At 50.1% G+C, this 14342-nt stretch overlaps 1 protein-coding gene across 2 annotated transcripts in view; it reads left to right on the top strand.

Annotated features, from left to right (window-relative positions):
- The window catches only part of LOC119967386 (adhesion G protein-coupled receptor F5-like), a 157695-nt gene that overhangs the window by 14245 nt on the left and 129108 nt on the right, over positions 1-14342 (top strand). For both annotated transcript variants that reach the window (XM_038799884.1, XM_038799885.1), the window contains exon 2: positions 4831-4973. In XM_038799884.1, coding sequence (XP_038655812.1) covers positions 4866-4973 — 108 coding nt within the window. In that variant the 5' untranslated portion in view covers positions 4831-4865. The remainder of the gene's footprint in view (positions 1-4830; positions 4974-14342) is intronic.

Here is a 14342-nt window from a genome sequence, read left to right as displayed (position 1 = left end):
CCTGGAAAGTATTAGCTCCATGTAAGTGGGGAAAACCACAGGATCAAATTGATTCCCAGTGGACTTCTATAAAAGATTTGTGACATCACTGACCCCACATCTGTGGGAGATGTTCACAGACTCGCTGGCGAGGTGCACACTGCCACCTACTCCAGTACAAGCCTCAATCTCGCTGATACCCAAAAAAGACAAAGCCCCAACAGAATGCGTTCCTACAGACCCATCTCTCTGTTAAATGCTGCGCGGAAATACTGGCCAAGGTCCAAGCCAAAAGGCTGGAGGACTGCGTACCAGAGGTGGTAACAGAAGACCAGATGGGCTTTGTCAAACATCAGGCGCCTGCTGAACGTGATAATGATCCTATCCGGGGAGAGAAAACCTGAGGGGATCATCTCCCTAGAAGCTGGAAAAGGCCTTTGACAGAGTCGAATGGAAGTACCTCACAGAGGTACGAGGGTGGGTCAGGCTTGGAAAAAGGTTCACCGACTGGGTGAAACTCCTGTACAGCGCTCCCATGGAGAGCATAATGACAAATACCACAAGCCCTCGATCTGTGTGGATGACCTGCTCCTCTACATCTCGGACCCACGAAGCAGCATGGAAGGAATCATGGCTCTCTTGAAAGAGTTTGGAGACTTCCCAGGCTACAAAATTGACCTGAGCAAAAGCAAATCCTTCTCGGTGAACCTGCAAAGGGGAGGGGCAGAGTTGAGGGGCTGCCTTTTAAATGGGCCTGACACAAAGTCCGCGACCTGGGGATACAAATCGCTCATGACTGGACAGGAATGCACAGGTGGATCCTCACCAGCCTGACACAGGAAGTTAAAGAGAACCTGCAGAGTGTGGTAGTATGGCTAGAGAGATCATCTTACCGGAGAACCAAGCTGCCATTGGTACAGCAGCCTCGCTGCCCATTGGCCCAGGCAAGTCATGTGCCTCTCTTCCAATTGCTTGTGGCTGGTCATGTGACTGCCGCCGATTGGCTGAGAGGTTGGTAGCTCCACCTACATGGCGGGGTAGAAGAGCTCATACTGGCTGGCAGTCGGCTTTCTCTGTATGACCACTGCCGGGTTCACATCTAGCGTATTAAAGCCTGTTGTTTGGAACTTCACTACGACTCGAGTCCAATTTATGGTGCATCACAGATATAGAACACACTCCCACTCTCCGGGGTGGGGGGTGGGGGGGCGGGGGTGCAAACGATCAAAGTGAGCATACTGCCCAGGTCCCTCTTCCTGTTTTGATCCGTCCCAATCTTCATTCCCAAGGCCTTTTTGAATTCATTGTAAAAACTGATTATAGTGTTTGTGTGGGGTGGGAAATGTACAAGTATCCCAAAGAGAGCACTGCAGAAAATGAGATCCATGGGTGGTCTAGCCCTCTCAAACCTACAATATTATCACTGGGCAGCGGCATAATATACATCCAGGCAGTGATTGACACACAGGGTGACCAGTGAGCACCCAGAACACTGCAGCCAATCACCAGACAGGACATGACCACTATAAAGCCAGAGGGCACCATTTCTCCCGCTCTCTAGGGATCCAGCCTCTGAGATAGTCAGAGCTCATGAGCAGCAACTAGAACAAACACCATGTGGTAGTCAGTTAGTCTGGTCAAGTTAGCCTCAGGTTAGCCTCAGGTCTCCAGTCAAGTCAGCATAGTGTCAACCCACAGTTAAGCATGTATTATAGTTAGTTGTTCAGTAATATCGTGTTACATCTTTGCAAGTGTTAGAAGCCTGCCTCTCTCTCTACTGCACCAAGCGCAGTCCACGTAGACCCAGCTTACCCAACACATTAGCGACCACAGAGATAGTAAAGGGATCGATAAAGGAGCCAGAAGCCGAGTGGGTGCTTATGGAGGGAGGCTCCTGCAGAGAAACCTTCCTTCGGCCCCAAGCCACGGTGGCACTCCCATCCCTACCCAATAAATAGTCAACAAGCCCAGTGGTGGTAGCAACACTCCAGTCGTGGAACCAACTGTGACAGCATTTGGAGTTAACCAAAGTGTCCGACAAAGCCCTCATTTGCAACAACCAGAAGTCCACGCCAGCAACTATGGACGCCATCTTCAAAAGGTGGAGACAGGATGGAGAGCGCTGCCAGTTAGGGACTTTTACATCAACAACAGGTCAACAATGCTCGAAGAGCTGACAGACATATTCCAGCTGGTGGGAGGGAAATGAACATAGGTACTTACAAATCAAAAACTTCTTGAGAAGGAAAACAAGAATGTACCTGCGACCATCACGACAGTCACTGTTAGAGGACCTGTTGGATGTGGACAGCTTGGGGAAAGGGAACTGTGTGGGCCTGTACGGGCAACTTCTAAGGGATTCCAAGACCCTAACTGGACGAGATGAGGGAGAAGTGCAAAGAAGACTTGGGGTTTGAAATAGGGTGTGGACCCTGGAGCGAAGCACTGCACAGGCTCAAGTTCACATGCATAAAGCTCAGGCTAAAAGTGGTTCACAGAGCCCAGTTAACCAGAACCCGAATGAGCAGGTTCTTCCCGGAGGTGGAGGATAGATCCGAACGGTGCCAACGCGGCCCGGCAAACCACGGCCATATATTCTGGTCTTGACCCTGACTCGTTGGGTTTTGGGCTACCTTCTTCGAGGCAATGTCCAATGTAGTGGGGATGAGGGTGGAGCCGTGCCCAGGAGTGGCAGTCTTTGGGGTATCAGAACAGCCAGATCTCTTCATGGGGAGGAGGGCCGACACCCTTGCCTTTGCCTTCCTAATCGCCTGCTGGTGAATCCTGCTTGGCTGGCCATCAGCAGCACCACCCAAAGCTGCAGATTGACTGTCGACCTGTCGAAATTTCTCCAAATGGAAAAAATTTAATTTGCCACCCGAGGGTCGGAAGAAGGCTTCCATAAAACGTAGGAGCCATTCATTTGGTTGTTCCACGACCTGTTTGTGATCAACAGATAGCCAAAGCCAAAGAAGAGGACAGGGTAGCAATGACACAGCAAAAGGGGGGGGGGCAGAGGGAGAGGGAATGTGGGGGAGGGGGGCAGGGAAACATGGAACTCAACTAAGCCCAACTAAAGAAGAATGGGTTCAAGGCTGGTTGGGTGGGGGGGGGGGGGGGGGGGGGGCGCTCAGGTGCAACAACTGTGTATCATAATATGCACCCATGCACATCATGAGGTAAAAGCAGGCAGTGACAGACACCTAGGTGAGCCAATCAACATACAGGACAAAACACAACCAATCACCAGACAGAACACCAGAGGGGGCTTCCAACTATAAAACACACGAAGCATCAACACTCAGCCTCTTTCCACTGTTGACAACTGTAGTGACAGTCAGGGTGTACATATCAGTCAGCGCCTTCTGCACATGGATCAGAGCTAGCCTGGTTGAGATAGTTAGAGTTAGTTTATTTAGAGTAGTAGAGAGTCAACCCACAGCCAGCTGTGTGCATTGTTACAGAAGTTCAATAAATCGTATTGAACCAATGCCTACGTTTGGTGTATGCTTTATAGTCCACCTGCATCATGTTGCAGTCCATGTTACCCCAGGATGAATAACACGACAACAACCTGAACCAAAGGGAACCAAACAAAAGAGAAAACCAGTGGTGAGTGAAAAGCAGGAACCACAGTCGCCACTGCAAACACTGTAAGGAGGCAAAAAAGGGAAACTACTTTGTATGTATATAGATAATTTAGACTTAGAACTTAGAACAGTACAGCACAGAACAGGCCCTTTGGCCCTCAATGTTGTGCCGAGCAATGATCACTCTACTCAAACCCACGTATCCACCCTATACCCGTAACCCAACAACCCCTCCCCCTTAACCTTACTTTTTAGGACACTACGGTCAATTTAGCATGGCCAATCCACCTAACCCGCACATCTTTGGACTGTGGGAGGAAACCGGAGCACCCGGAGGAAACCCACGCACACATGGGGAGGACGTGCAGACTCTGCACAGACAGTGACCCAGCCGGGAATCGAACCTGGGACCCTGGAGCTGTGAAGCATTTATGCTAACCACCATGCTACCATGCTGCCCATTGAAGCTGACCTGTGTGTAAATAGTTTTAGTTTGACTTTTTATTTTCTCTTTTTTTATCTCCTAATGTTTGTTCATATTTATATTTGTTTTATATACCAAAAACTCAATGAAACAATTTAAAAAAGAAACTGAGCAAACGAGCTGTCGGATTGGGATAATCTGGGACAATGTTGCAATCTGGAGGGAGGAGAAATATGGGAGACATAACTGTGAAATTCATGAGACTGGCCCCCATCACATCACTTCAGCACCTCATTGCCCCCATCATGATCACAAGTGAAACTCCAAGTTAAATGCACTTGGAATGTCATTGCAGCCTGACTGCACACTGTTGGAGGTTTTGAATCATATCTCCATTGAAAATGTATTAACAAAGCAGACAATACTGCTATAATAAAAGTAGAAAACCTTGCAGAAACTTTGGGAGAAAAACAGAGAGCGGAATTCTCCCACTCTGGGACTAATTCCTGTTGCGGGGCGGAATGTGGAGTGTTTCCCGGTGGAGGCAGGCTGGAGAAAATGCCATATTCACCGGCCCCAACTACATTAATTATGCAACTGGATGTTTTGTGCTGTATTCCGTGGGGAATGGGAGAAATCCACCCAGAATTAGTGTGTCAGTTCAATGAACCTTCTTTAGAACTGGAAAATCTGTTCCGATGATAGCTCCTCGATCTGAAATGGTAACTCTCTCTCCACAGAGTCTGTCAGAGTTGCTGAGTCTTTCCACCATTTTCTGTTTGTATTTCAGATTTGGTTTACTGCTGTTTTTTAATCACATATTTATCCTTTTTCCAGTTTTATCAATACTTCTATGAATTTAGATATTTGTCATGATGGCTCGATATAAGATTATGATACACTGCCTGTTGCTGTTGCTGATCTCGCAATGTGCAGAAGTTGAAGTTGGTCCACCACGTAGTTCAAATTCTCCTCTTCTGGTGAGTAACTACCTTCTATAAATTGTGTGTAACAGAAAGTAAAGCAACTAAAATTCAAGATTTGCAACGTACTTTCTAACTCTGCTCTTACTCAGGTCAGGCATACCAAAAAATGAGGTATCAACCTAGTGAAGCTACAACACAGGACTACTTGTATGCCAAACAGCGTACGCAGCAAGTAATAGACAGAGCAAAGTGATGCCCAACCAACACATCTGATCCAAGCTCTGCAGTCCTGCCACATCCAGCCATGAATAGAGCTGGACTATTAAACAATTCACTGGAGGAGGAGGCTGATTAAATATCCCCATCCTTAATGATGGAGAAGCCCATCACATATGTGCAAAAGACAAGGCTGAGTGATTCACAACAATCTTCAGCCAGAAGTGCTGAGTGGATGAACCATCTTGGTTTCCTCCAGAGGTCTCCAACATCAGTCTTCAACCAGTACGATTCACTCCGCATGATATCAAGAAACGGCTGAAGGCACTGGATACTGCAAAGGCCATGGGTCCTGATAATATTCCATCAATAGTACTGAAGACTTGTGCTCCAGAAATTGCTGCACTCCGAGCCAAGCTGTTCCAGTACAACTGCGGCACTGGCATCTACCAGCAATGTGGAAAATTGCTCAGGTGTGTCCATCTAACCCAGCCAATTACTGCCCTATCAGTCTACCCTCCATAGAAAATCATAGAAAATACAGTCCAGAAGGAGGCCAGTCAACCCATCAACTCTGCACTGGCCCTTGGAAAGAGCACCCTACCCAAGTGCACACCTCCACCGTATCCCTGTAACCCAGTAACCCATCCAAACCTTTTTGGATGCTAAGGGCAATTTAGCATAGCCAATCCACCTAACCTGCACATCTTTGGACTGTGGGAGGAAAGTCCGAGGAGCACCCAGAGGAAACCCACGCAGACACGGGGAGAATGTGCAGACTCCAGTGACCCAAGCTGGGAATTGAACTTGAGACCCTGGATCTGTGAAGCAACTGTGCTTCCCACTGTGCTACCGTGCTGCCATCCAGCAAAGTGATGGAAGATGTTATTAACAGTGCCACCAAGCGGCACTTACTCGGCAAAGACCTGCTCGTGGACATTCAGTTTAGGTTCCGCCAGGGTCACTCAGCTCCTGACCTCATTACAGCCTTGGTTCAAACATGGACAAAGAGCTGAACGGCTGAGGTGAGTTGAGAGTGACTGCTCTTAATATCAAGACAGCATTTGACCGAATATGGCATCAAGGAGTCCTAGCTAAACTTGAGTCAATGGGAATCAGGGGGAAAACTCTCTGTTGGTTGGGCACAAAGGAAGATTGTTGTGGTGGTTAGAGGTCAATCATCTCTGCTCCAGGACATCACTCTAAGAGTTCCTCAGGGTAGTGTCCTAGGCCCAACCATCTTCAGCTGCTTCATCAATGACCTGCCTTCCATCATAAGGTCAGAAGTGGGAATGCTTGAAATTGACTGCACAATGTTCAGCACTATTCATGACTCCTCAGATAATGAAGCAGTCCATGTACAAATGGAGCAAGACCTAGACAATATCCAGGCTTGGGCTGACAAGTGATAACTTACATTCGTGCCAAGTGCCAGGCAAAATATATGGAACTCACTCCCTAACAGCATAGTGGGTGTACCTACACCTCAAGGACTGCAGCGGTCAAGAAAGCAACTCACCACCACATTCTGAAGGGCAACTAGGGATGGGCAATAAATGCTGCCCTGACCAGCGATGCATACATCCCGTAAATGGATTTTTAAAAAGATCTGACAGAACTTCCTCCAACCAATAGAAATCATGCTATGTACCTTCAGTTATTTGATGATATTTGCCACTTTGCACAGGCAAATCTTAAAGTTAAAGATACAGCCATGTCAGTAGAGATTCCTTAATATGTACAATGGTGTGACAGATATTTTCAACCATCTTTCTCTAATCCCTTTATGGATTTAGGAATCCACAGACTTTCTGTCTCATTCCAACAATAACTTCAGCGAGGATCACAATTCAGATAGGGACTTATCTGTAGGCCCTGGTCTTACACAAGACTGTCCTGGATGACTTGATAGGATATGTGGAGGTTGGCTCATGCCGCAGAGGTGAGGATACACCGGGCCCCACCCGAAGGACCGGTCACACATGAGGTGTTAATACATTACTAAATGAGTCTCACTGATGACATGCTCATTCTCCCGCAGGTCATCCAGGCGATGACATCGGCCCATCTGTGGTGGTCCCCTCCCCTGCCTCCGATGAGACCATCTCAGAAGAGAGCAATGAGGATGCCACGATTAATGCGTCACAGCTGTCATCCCCACCCTCCTCCAGCGCAGAAACGTACGCCTTGGTGGGCAATGTAATTGGTCAGGCTTCTGGGGCACAATCTGGTGAGCACCGCACTGCTGCTGATGTACATCAGGTGGAGGCAGTTATGCCCAGCTGAGACAGCAGTCAGAGTTCGGCTGGATACCAGGACCCAGTTGGCCCAGCCAGATGCTGAGCCTATGGAACATGCTATCCTGGAGATGACGGAGACATTAGGGAGAGGCTAGGACTTTCAGAGGGCGATGTCAGCGACACTCCAGCAGGTCCAAGTCGATTGAAGGAGTCCCAGAGACTACGGGCGCAGGAGATGTTGCCGGCAATACATGTCATCGAGGCTAGGGTGGCAAGCGCAGTGAAGAGCCTGGTGCACAACGTCAGCAACATTAGTGGAGGTGTCCAAGGCATTGCGCAGGTGGTGGCGGCCGTGGTTGAGGGCCTTGGCAGAATGTCCACCTAACTGGAGGACATGGCCCAGTACTTGGCTGACTTTGATGGGGTGCTGAGGGCATGTCCCACTGTAAAATGGGAATGGCTGAGACCTTGTGGAGCTTGTTCCAGTCACAGGTGGGGATTTCTGTGGTGCTGCAGAGCATGGCCCAATAACCGAGGAGCATCGCCAAGGGCGTTGACACCATGGTGAAGACATCTGGGAGCCGCCAGGGCTGGCAGAGTCAGATGATGCCGGGGGAACTGGGGCTCGAACCAGCTGCTCCTCCATCCCGAGATGAACCCTGGGGCCCTCGCCTGAGGCAGGGGAGCTGGGTGCCAACCCAGACTTGTCCCATGGAGTGGGGAAGGTGGTTACCAGCTCCCGCAAGTTCCCCCTTCTGATGAGGTCAGCATATAGGACAGGGTGGCCACCGACAAGGGAGCCGGGGCCTTTGGCCCCAGAGCCTCCCCCCCCCGGAGGACACTTGCCAGGGGCATCAATGCCCTTGGGACATGGTAAGCAGCTGGCTGCCTCCACTGATGTGCATCCTGGGGACACACTTCGACGGAGTTGTAAAACAGGGAAGGCTAAGCACATTAAGGATCACTGAGGGCACTGGGGAGTGAGGGTGGGTTGGGGGTGTGGCGGGCAGAGTGGGGTGGCACCATTGGGAGAGAGGGGTGTTGTTGGACACGTGTGAAACATTAAGAATCCTTCATCACAAACAGTATGACGCCTCTGTCATTTTCTTTCGCAATGAGTGCCCCCCCCCCCCCCCCCCCCCCCAAACCCCTGCACTCTGACACATCCCATGCAGGTGATAGGTGTAAGTGAGCACTCAGAAGAAGGCAGGGGTCAGACTATCGCACAGATCAGTGTTTTTCAAACTTTTTTGCCTGGGACCCATTTTTACCAACAGGCCATCCTTTGGGACCCATGGCAGCCGACCTTTGCGACCCACGTTGGCCGACCTTCACGACCCATGCCAGCCGACATTCGCGACCCACCATTTTCTCTTACCTTGAATGTGAGAGGTGAGCCTGGTTGGTCTTCACAATCTCATTCCAATCAGGTTCACAGGAAGAGAGGGCTATGTCCATATTAGGTGCAGGATTCAACCGGTTCCTTTGTGACGTCTTCACCTTTGTGAGGACAGAAAATCCAACCTCGCACATGTGGGTTATTGTGAAGGGCAAGAGCAACAAAATGCTTGTTTTACTCGGATCCGGGTACTCCTCGGAGGGGCTACTCCACAATGTTGACAGTCTCTTTAACTTGTGCTGTGTTTTTAATGTGCTGTCACAGCTGAGGCGCAGAAGTTCAGTTTCTTCATTTGGAGTCAGCTGCAAGTTAACAACTGATTCTGGGGTCTCAAACTCAAAAGGATTTTTCACTCACCTCTTCCCACTCAAAATCTTAAACTTCTCCTCTGGAAAGTAGCCACCGAAATTGTTGCTCAGCTCAGCCAGATGTGACTGAATAAGGCTTGCCAGTCCATTCACAGCTTCTGTACTTTTCAACTCCAAACATATTCAATGCTGCAAAAATCGCTGCGCCAGTCATGTGGGTTGTGTAAAGTCAGGTAGCACGGCAAATCCTCAACACATTTATTGTGCCAAACATGCCTAACGTAAATTAGCAAGGTTGCACAATCTGAAACCTCAGTACTTCCATCCAGTTGTATTGAGAACTCCTGCACTGATTTTAAACGAGAAATAAGTTGGGCTTCTAAATTCTCAGCAATATCTCAAATTTAGCAAGTCACTGTGTTATCACTAAGTGGATGCGTTTCTCTTTTTCAACTAACGTCTCATCCATAACCTTACAAACTATGTCTAATGCTGCAGGGATAATTAATCTCTGCTACAATGTGGGGTATTTTTTCTTCAGCTACACGGTAAGCTACCATGTAAGAGGCTAATTGTACTTTGTTGTTCAATGTAACATTTCTGCTGAAGACTTCACCTGATGTTAACGTTCTCATTGCATCCTTTAAAAAAAAATCAAGAGGTTTGTCCTGAAAGTCGCCATGCTTAGTCTTCAAATGCCTTTGAAGTTTTGAGGGTTTTAAACTTTAATTTGCCAGCACTTCCCTGTATATAATGCACATGGGCCTTGCATCCTGATTTGCATTGGCACAATTAATAAATCCATACCTTAAAAAATCATCTTTATACTGCTGTGTGCGTGATTTCAGCTTCTTCTTAATGGGCTGTTCACCAGAGGCCCTGGAGCTCCCACAGCACTGCTTTGTCCTGCTGTGGATTCTCCTGACACTCTCTCCAGCAGGTATAGTTGTGAGATCCTGGCCTGTTTGTGTCTCTCGCCCTCTCTTCCTTACTTCAAAATGATCCAATTTGAATTTTTCAGGCCTGTTGCTTGTTTGCTGCTGACAAAATGGAGGAATTGCAATCGCGCCCAGAGGATGTGATTTCAGTGTTCGGGGCGCGTGACCTGCTTCAGGCAGGAAGACTGCATTGAATTCAAAAAAGAATCTTCTCCTGGGTCAGCGTGCTGACATCAGGAGGAGGCGACGTTTCTCTCTGGGCTCTGGGCATGGCACTGAAGAGCGGGCATGCACGCGCAGTTTGATCGCATTTTTAAAGCCGGTTGCGGCCGGCATTTTTAAAGCCACTCGCAGTCTGCATTTTTGAAAGCTGGCTGCTGCTGGTTTGCACCTGAATCATGCGCTGTGATGGATGGCTCCGCGACCCTCCCGACACCCACGCGCTGGTTGCAACCCCTACTTTGAAAATGCCTGGCCTATTTGAGGAGCACCAGTGTTCAGCTACCTGCGGGTTATCATCACCCCCACCCCCTCCCCAGCCCTTGACAGTGACCCACTGATGGTGCTGACACAGACCCAGCAACCTGGAGCAATGTGACACATACCCTGGGAGGGTGCGAAATGGGGAGAGGGATATGGGGAATGTAGCAATGATTGACCAGGCCACTTCCTAAGTGAAACGGGCGAGTATGAGGGCCTTCCAGGCTTGCCAGACCCTTGCAGCTTGGGCAGCACGGTAGCATTGTGGTTAGCACAATCGCTTCACAGCTCCAGGGTCCCAGGTTTGATTCCGGCTTGGGTCACTGTCTGTGCGGAGTCTGCACATCCTCCCCGTGTGTGCGTGGGTTTCCTCCGGGTGCTCCGGATTCCTCCCACAGTTCAAAGATGTGCAGGTTAGGTGGATTGGTCGTGATAAATTGCCCTTAGTGTCCCAAATTGCCCTTAGTGTTGGGTGGGGTTACTGGGTTATGGGGAAAGGGTTAACCTTGGGTAGGGTGCTCTTTCCAGGAGCCGGTGCAGACTCGATGGGCCGAATGGCCTCCTTCTGCTCTGTAAATTCTATGTAATCTATGTAAGCTGCCACCTGTCCTGCTCCTCCGGTTCATCCCCGCGATCATCCTCCAGCCCCACTGGTCCAGCGTTCCCTCATCATCCTCGTCCTCCTCCTCGGAGGTGGGCACATGTTCCTCATCCCCCATCTCCAGCACATCACCCGTCGCTGTGCTAGTTGTGGAGGACATAGCAGACCACCATAAATCGGGCGACCCTCTTGTGGGTGTACTGCAGGGCACCGCCGGAGCGGTCAAGGTATCTGAACCAGAATCACTTTTTAAAAAAGGAGTGTAATCAGCGCGGATGTGATCAATTGCTGGGGAGGCCGGTGAATGACAGGAGGCCGTTGGATATGTGGCAACCCCCGTTAATTGTATGAAAATAGGGCTTAAGTGGTGATAACCGGTTTCTCGCCACGCTACGGCGTGATCCTGATTTTGCCTACAGGAGCGGGTCGGTTGCATCGCAAACTCTTTAGTGCCTACCGCGATTGTCATTTTCAGCCTCTCCCGCCTCGTTTAGCTCGAGCAAGAGTGCAACGAGGTCAGAGAATCATACACCTAATATTTTTTTTAATGAAAATGTGAGTACTCAATTAATATTTTCCAATTAAGGGGCAATTTAGTGTGGCCAGTCCACCTGCCCTGCACATCTTTGGGTTGTGGGGGCGAAACCCAAGCAAACACGGGGAGAATATGCAAACTCCACACGGACTGTGACCTGGAGCAGGGATTGAACCTGGGATCTCGGCATCGTGAGGCTGCAGGGCTAACCTACTGTGCCATCTTGCTGCCCTTCACACCCCTAGCGTTGACGGCGGGTCGAATTGCCTGTGGTTTGCTTTCCTGTTGGGCCCGCCAGTTCTGGAATAATTCAGGATATGCTAATGAACCAGCTTTCTGCCTACATGAATCGAGAGCAATTCTCATTCCCTCCTGCGTTGATTTCATTGGGGCCATCCTTGTTGCACAATACTGTATCAACAATAGCTTTTTCACAAATCTGTTTCACAATGTTTTTCTTCAGGAAATTGTCATGAAAATATTCTACAAACTCACCGTTTTGACCATCCTTGCCAATTAGATTATCCCAGTTTATATAAAGGTTACATCCTCCCACTACTATTACATAGTCTTCGTTGAAAAGCACACCCATTTTGAGGTGCCCTCACACTCCCATATCTTCCTCAGCAGCACCCAGCATTCCCAGTGGTTCTGCTGATCAACCAATATTGTGGCGCACCCTCCACGCCTCCGAAATTCGATATTCCTCTGTTGAAAAGGAGGCTCAGGCAATCGTTGAAGCGGTGCAGCACTGGAGGCATTACCTGGCCGGCAGGAGATTCACTCTCCTCACTGACCAACGGTCGGTATCCTTCATGTTTAACAACGCGCAGCGGGGCAAGATCAAGAATGACAAAATCTTGCGGTGGAGAATCGAGCTCTCCACCTTTAACTACGAGATCTTGTATCGTCCCGTCAAGCTCAACGAGCCTCCAGATGCCCTCTCCCGAGGTACATGTGCCAGCGCACAAGTGAACCAGCTCCGTGCCTTGCACGAGAGCCTTTGCCATCCGGGGGTCACTCGCTTGTACCATCTGATCAAAGCCCGCAATCTGCCCTACTCCGTCGAGGAAGTACGGGCAGTCACCAGAGACTGCCAGGTCTGTGCCGAGTGCAAACCGCACTTCTACCGGCCAGATCGCGCACGTCTGGTGAAAGCGTCCCGCCCCTTTGAACGCCTCAGCATGGACAACAAAGGGCCCCTCCCCTACACCGACCGCAACATCTACATCCTTAGTGTGGTCGATGAATTTTCTAGGTTCCCCTTCACCATCCCATGCCCGGATATGACGTCTGCCACCGTCATCAAGGCCCTGGATTCCATTTTCGCCCTGTTTGGTTTCCCCGACTACATCCACAGTGACAGGGGATCCTCATTCATGAGTGATGAGCTGCATCATTTCCTGCTCAGCAGGGGTATCGTCTCCAGCAGGACGGCTAGCTACAACCCCCGGGGAAACGGGCGAGTAGAGAGGGAGAATGGGACGGTATGGAGGGCCGTCCAGCTGGCCCTACGGTCCAGGAACCTCCCAGCCGCTCGCTGGCAGTAGGTCCTCCCTGACGCGCTCCATTTCATTCGGTCACTACTGTGCACCGCAACTAACAGTACACCCCATGAACGTGTTTTTGCCTTCCCTAGGAAGTCTACATCCGGGGTGTTGCTCCCGACTTGGCTCACGACTCCGGCCCAGTCCTGCTCCGTAGGCATGTCCGGCACGACAAGGCAGAACCCCTGGTGGACAAAGTACGCCTTCTCCACGCCAACCCTCAGTATGCCTACGTGGAGTTCCCGATGGCCGCCAGGACACAGTCTCGCTTCAGGACCTGGCTCCCTCAGGTGCCGATCCCATGCCCATGCCCCTTTTCCCCCCCGCACCACCATCCTTTTCCCCGGCGCCCCCGTATCCGTCCCCACCAGGTCCATCACTTGTCCCCCTGCCCACACTGGAGGACACGGAAGATTTTGGCTCGCTCTCGGAGTCATCCCGCCAGCACCAACACCGCCAGCACCTGCACCATAGTTGCCATCTCCGCCTGAGCCGAATTCGCCACCACAGCTACGCCGATCACAGCGGAACATTCAATCGCCGATTCGGCTCAACCTGTAACCTGCTAACCGGATCGACTCTTGGTTTTCTTTGTTTGAACCCTTTTGTTAAAATATCATTCTTTGTATTATAGTTACATGTCACCCCCGCCGGACTCAGTTTTTACAGGGGGCGAATGTGGTGATAACTGCTGTAGATATGCATACTTGCAGTAGGGGGATGTATGGCTGTACCTGTAATACAGGTTCCTCCGGGAAGCCCCTGCTGGGTAGCTCCGCCCACAGGGAGCTTGTGTATAAATATGCATGTGAGTCACTCAGACCCTAGTCTATAGTTACAGCCGGAGGAAGAGCATCACACACCAATAAAGCCTCGATTGTACATGTCTCTCGTCTTGGAGTGCAATTGTTAGTGCCACAGTACATGAAAAGACTGAATGGCTAATCAGGGAGTCCTAGAGTGGGTGCTGAGATCAGGGCCTGTTTTAATGCTAAAAATGCATCCTGACTCCGAGGCCGGTATTCTCCCTTCTGGGGACTAAGTCCCCATGCCTGCAGGAGAACCGGCGCCAACCACTCCAGCGTCAACAGCCTCTGAAAGTGCATTCTCCGCATTTTCATGGCTAGGCGGACGGTGGAGGGGTTGGCGCTGCTCCAGC

The sequence above is a fragment of the Scyliorhinus canicula genome, chromosome 6 (genome assembly GCF_902713615.1).
Source record: "Scyliorhinus canicula chromosome 6, sScyCan1.1, whole genome shotgun sequence".
NCBI lineage: Eukaryota > Metazoa > Chordata > Chondrichthyes > Carcharhiniformes > Scyliorhinidae > Scyliorhinus > Scyliorhinus canicula.
The sequence above is the reverse complement of the archived record's forward strand: the minus strand, read 5'-3'. Positions and strand labels throughout refer to the sequence as shown.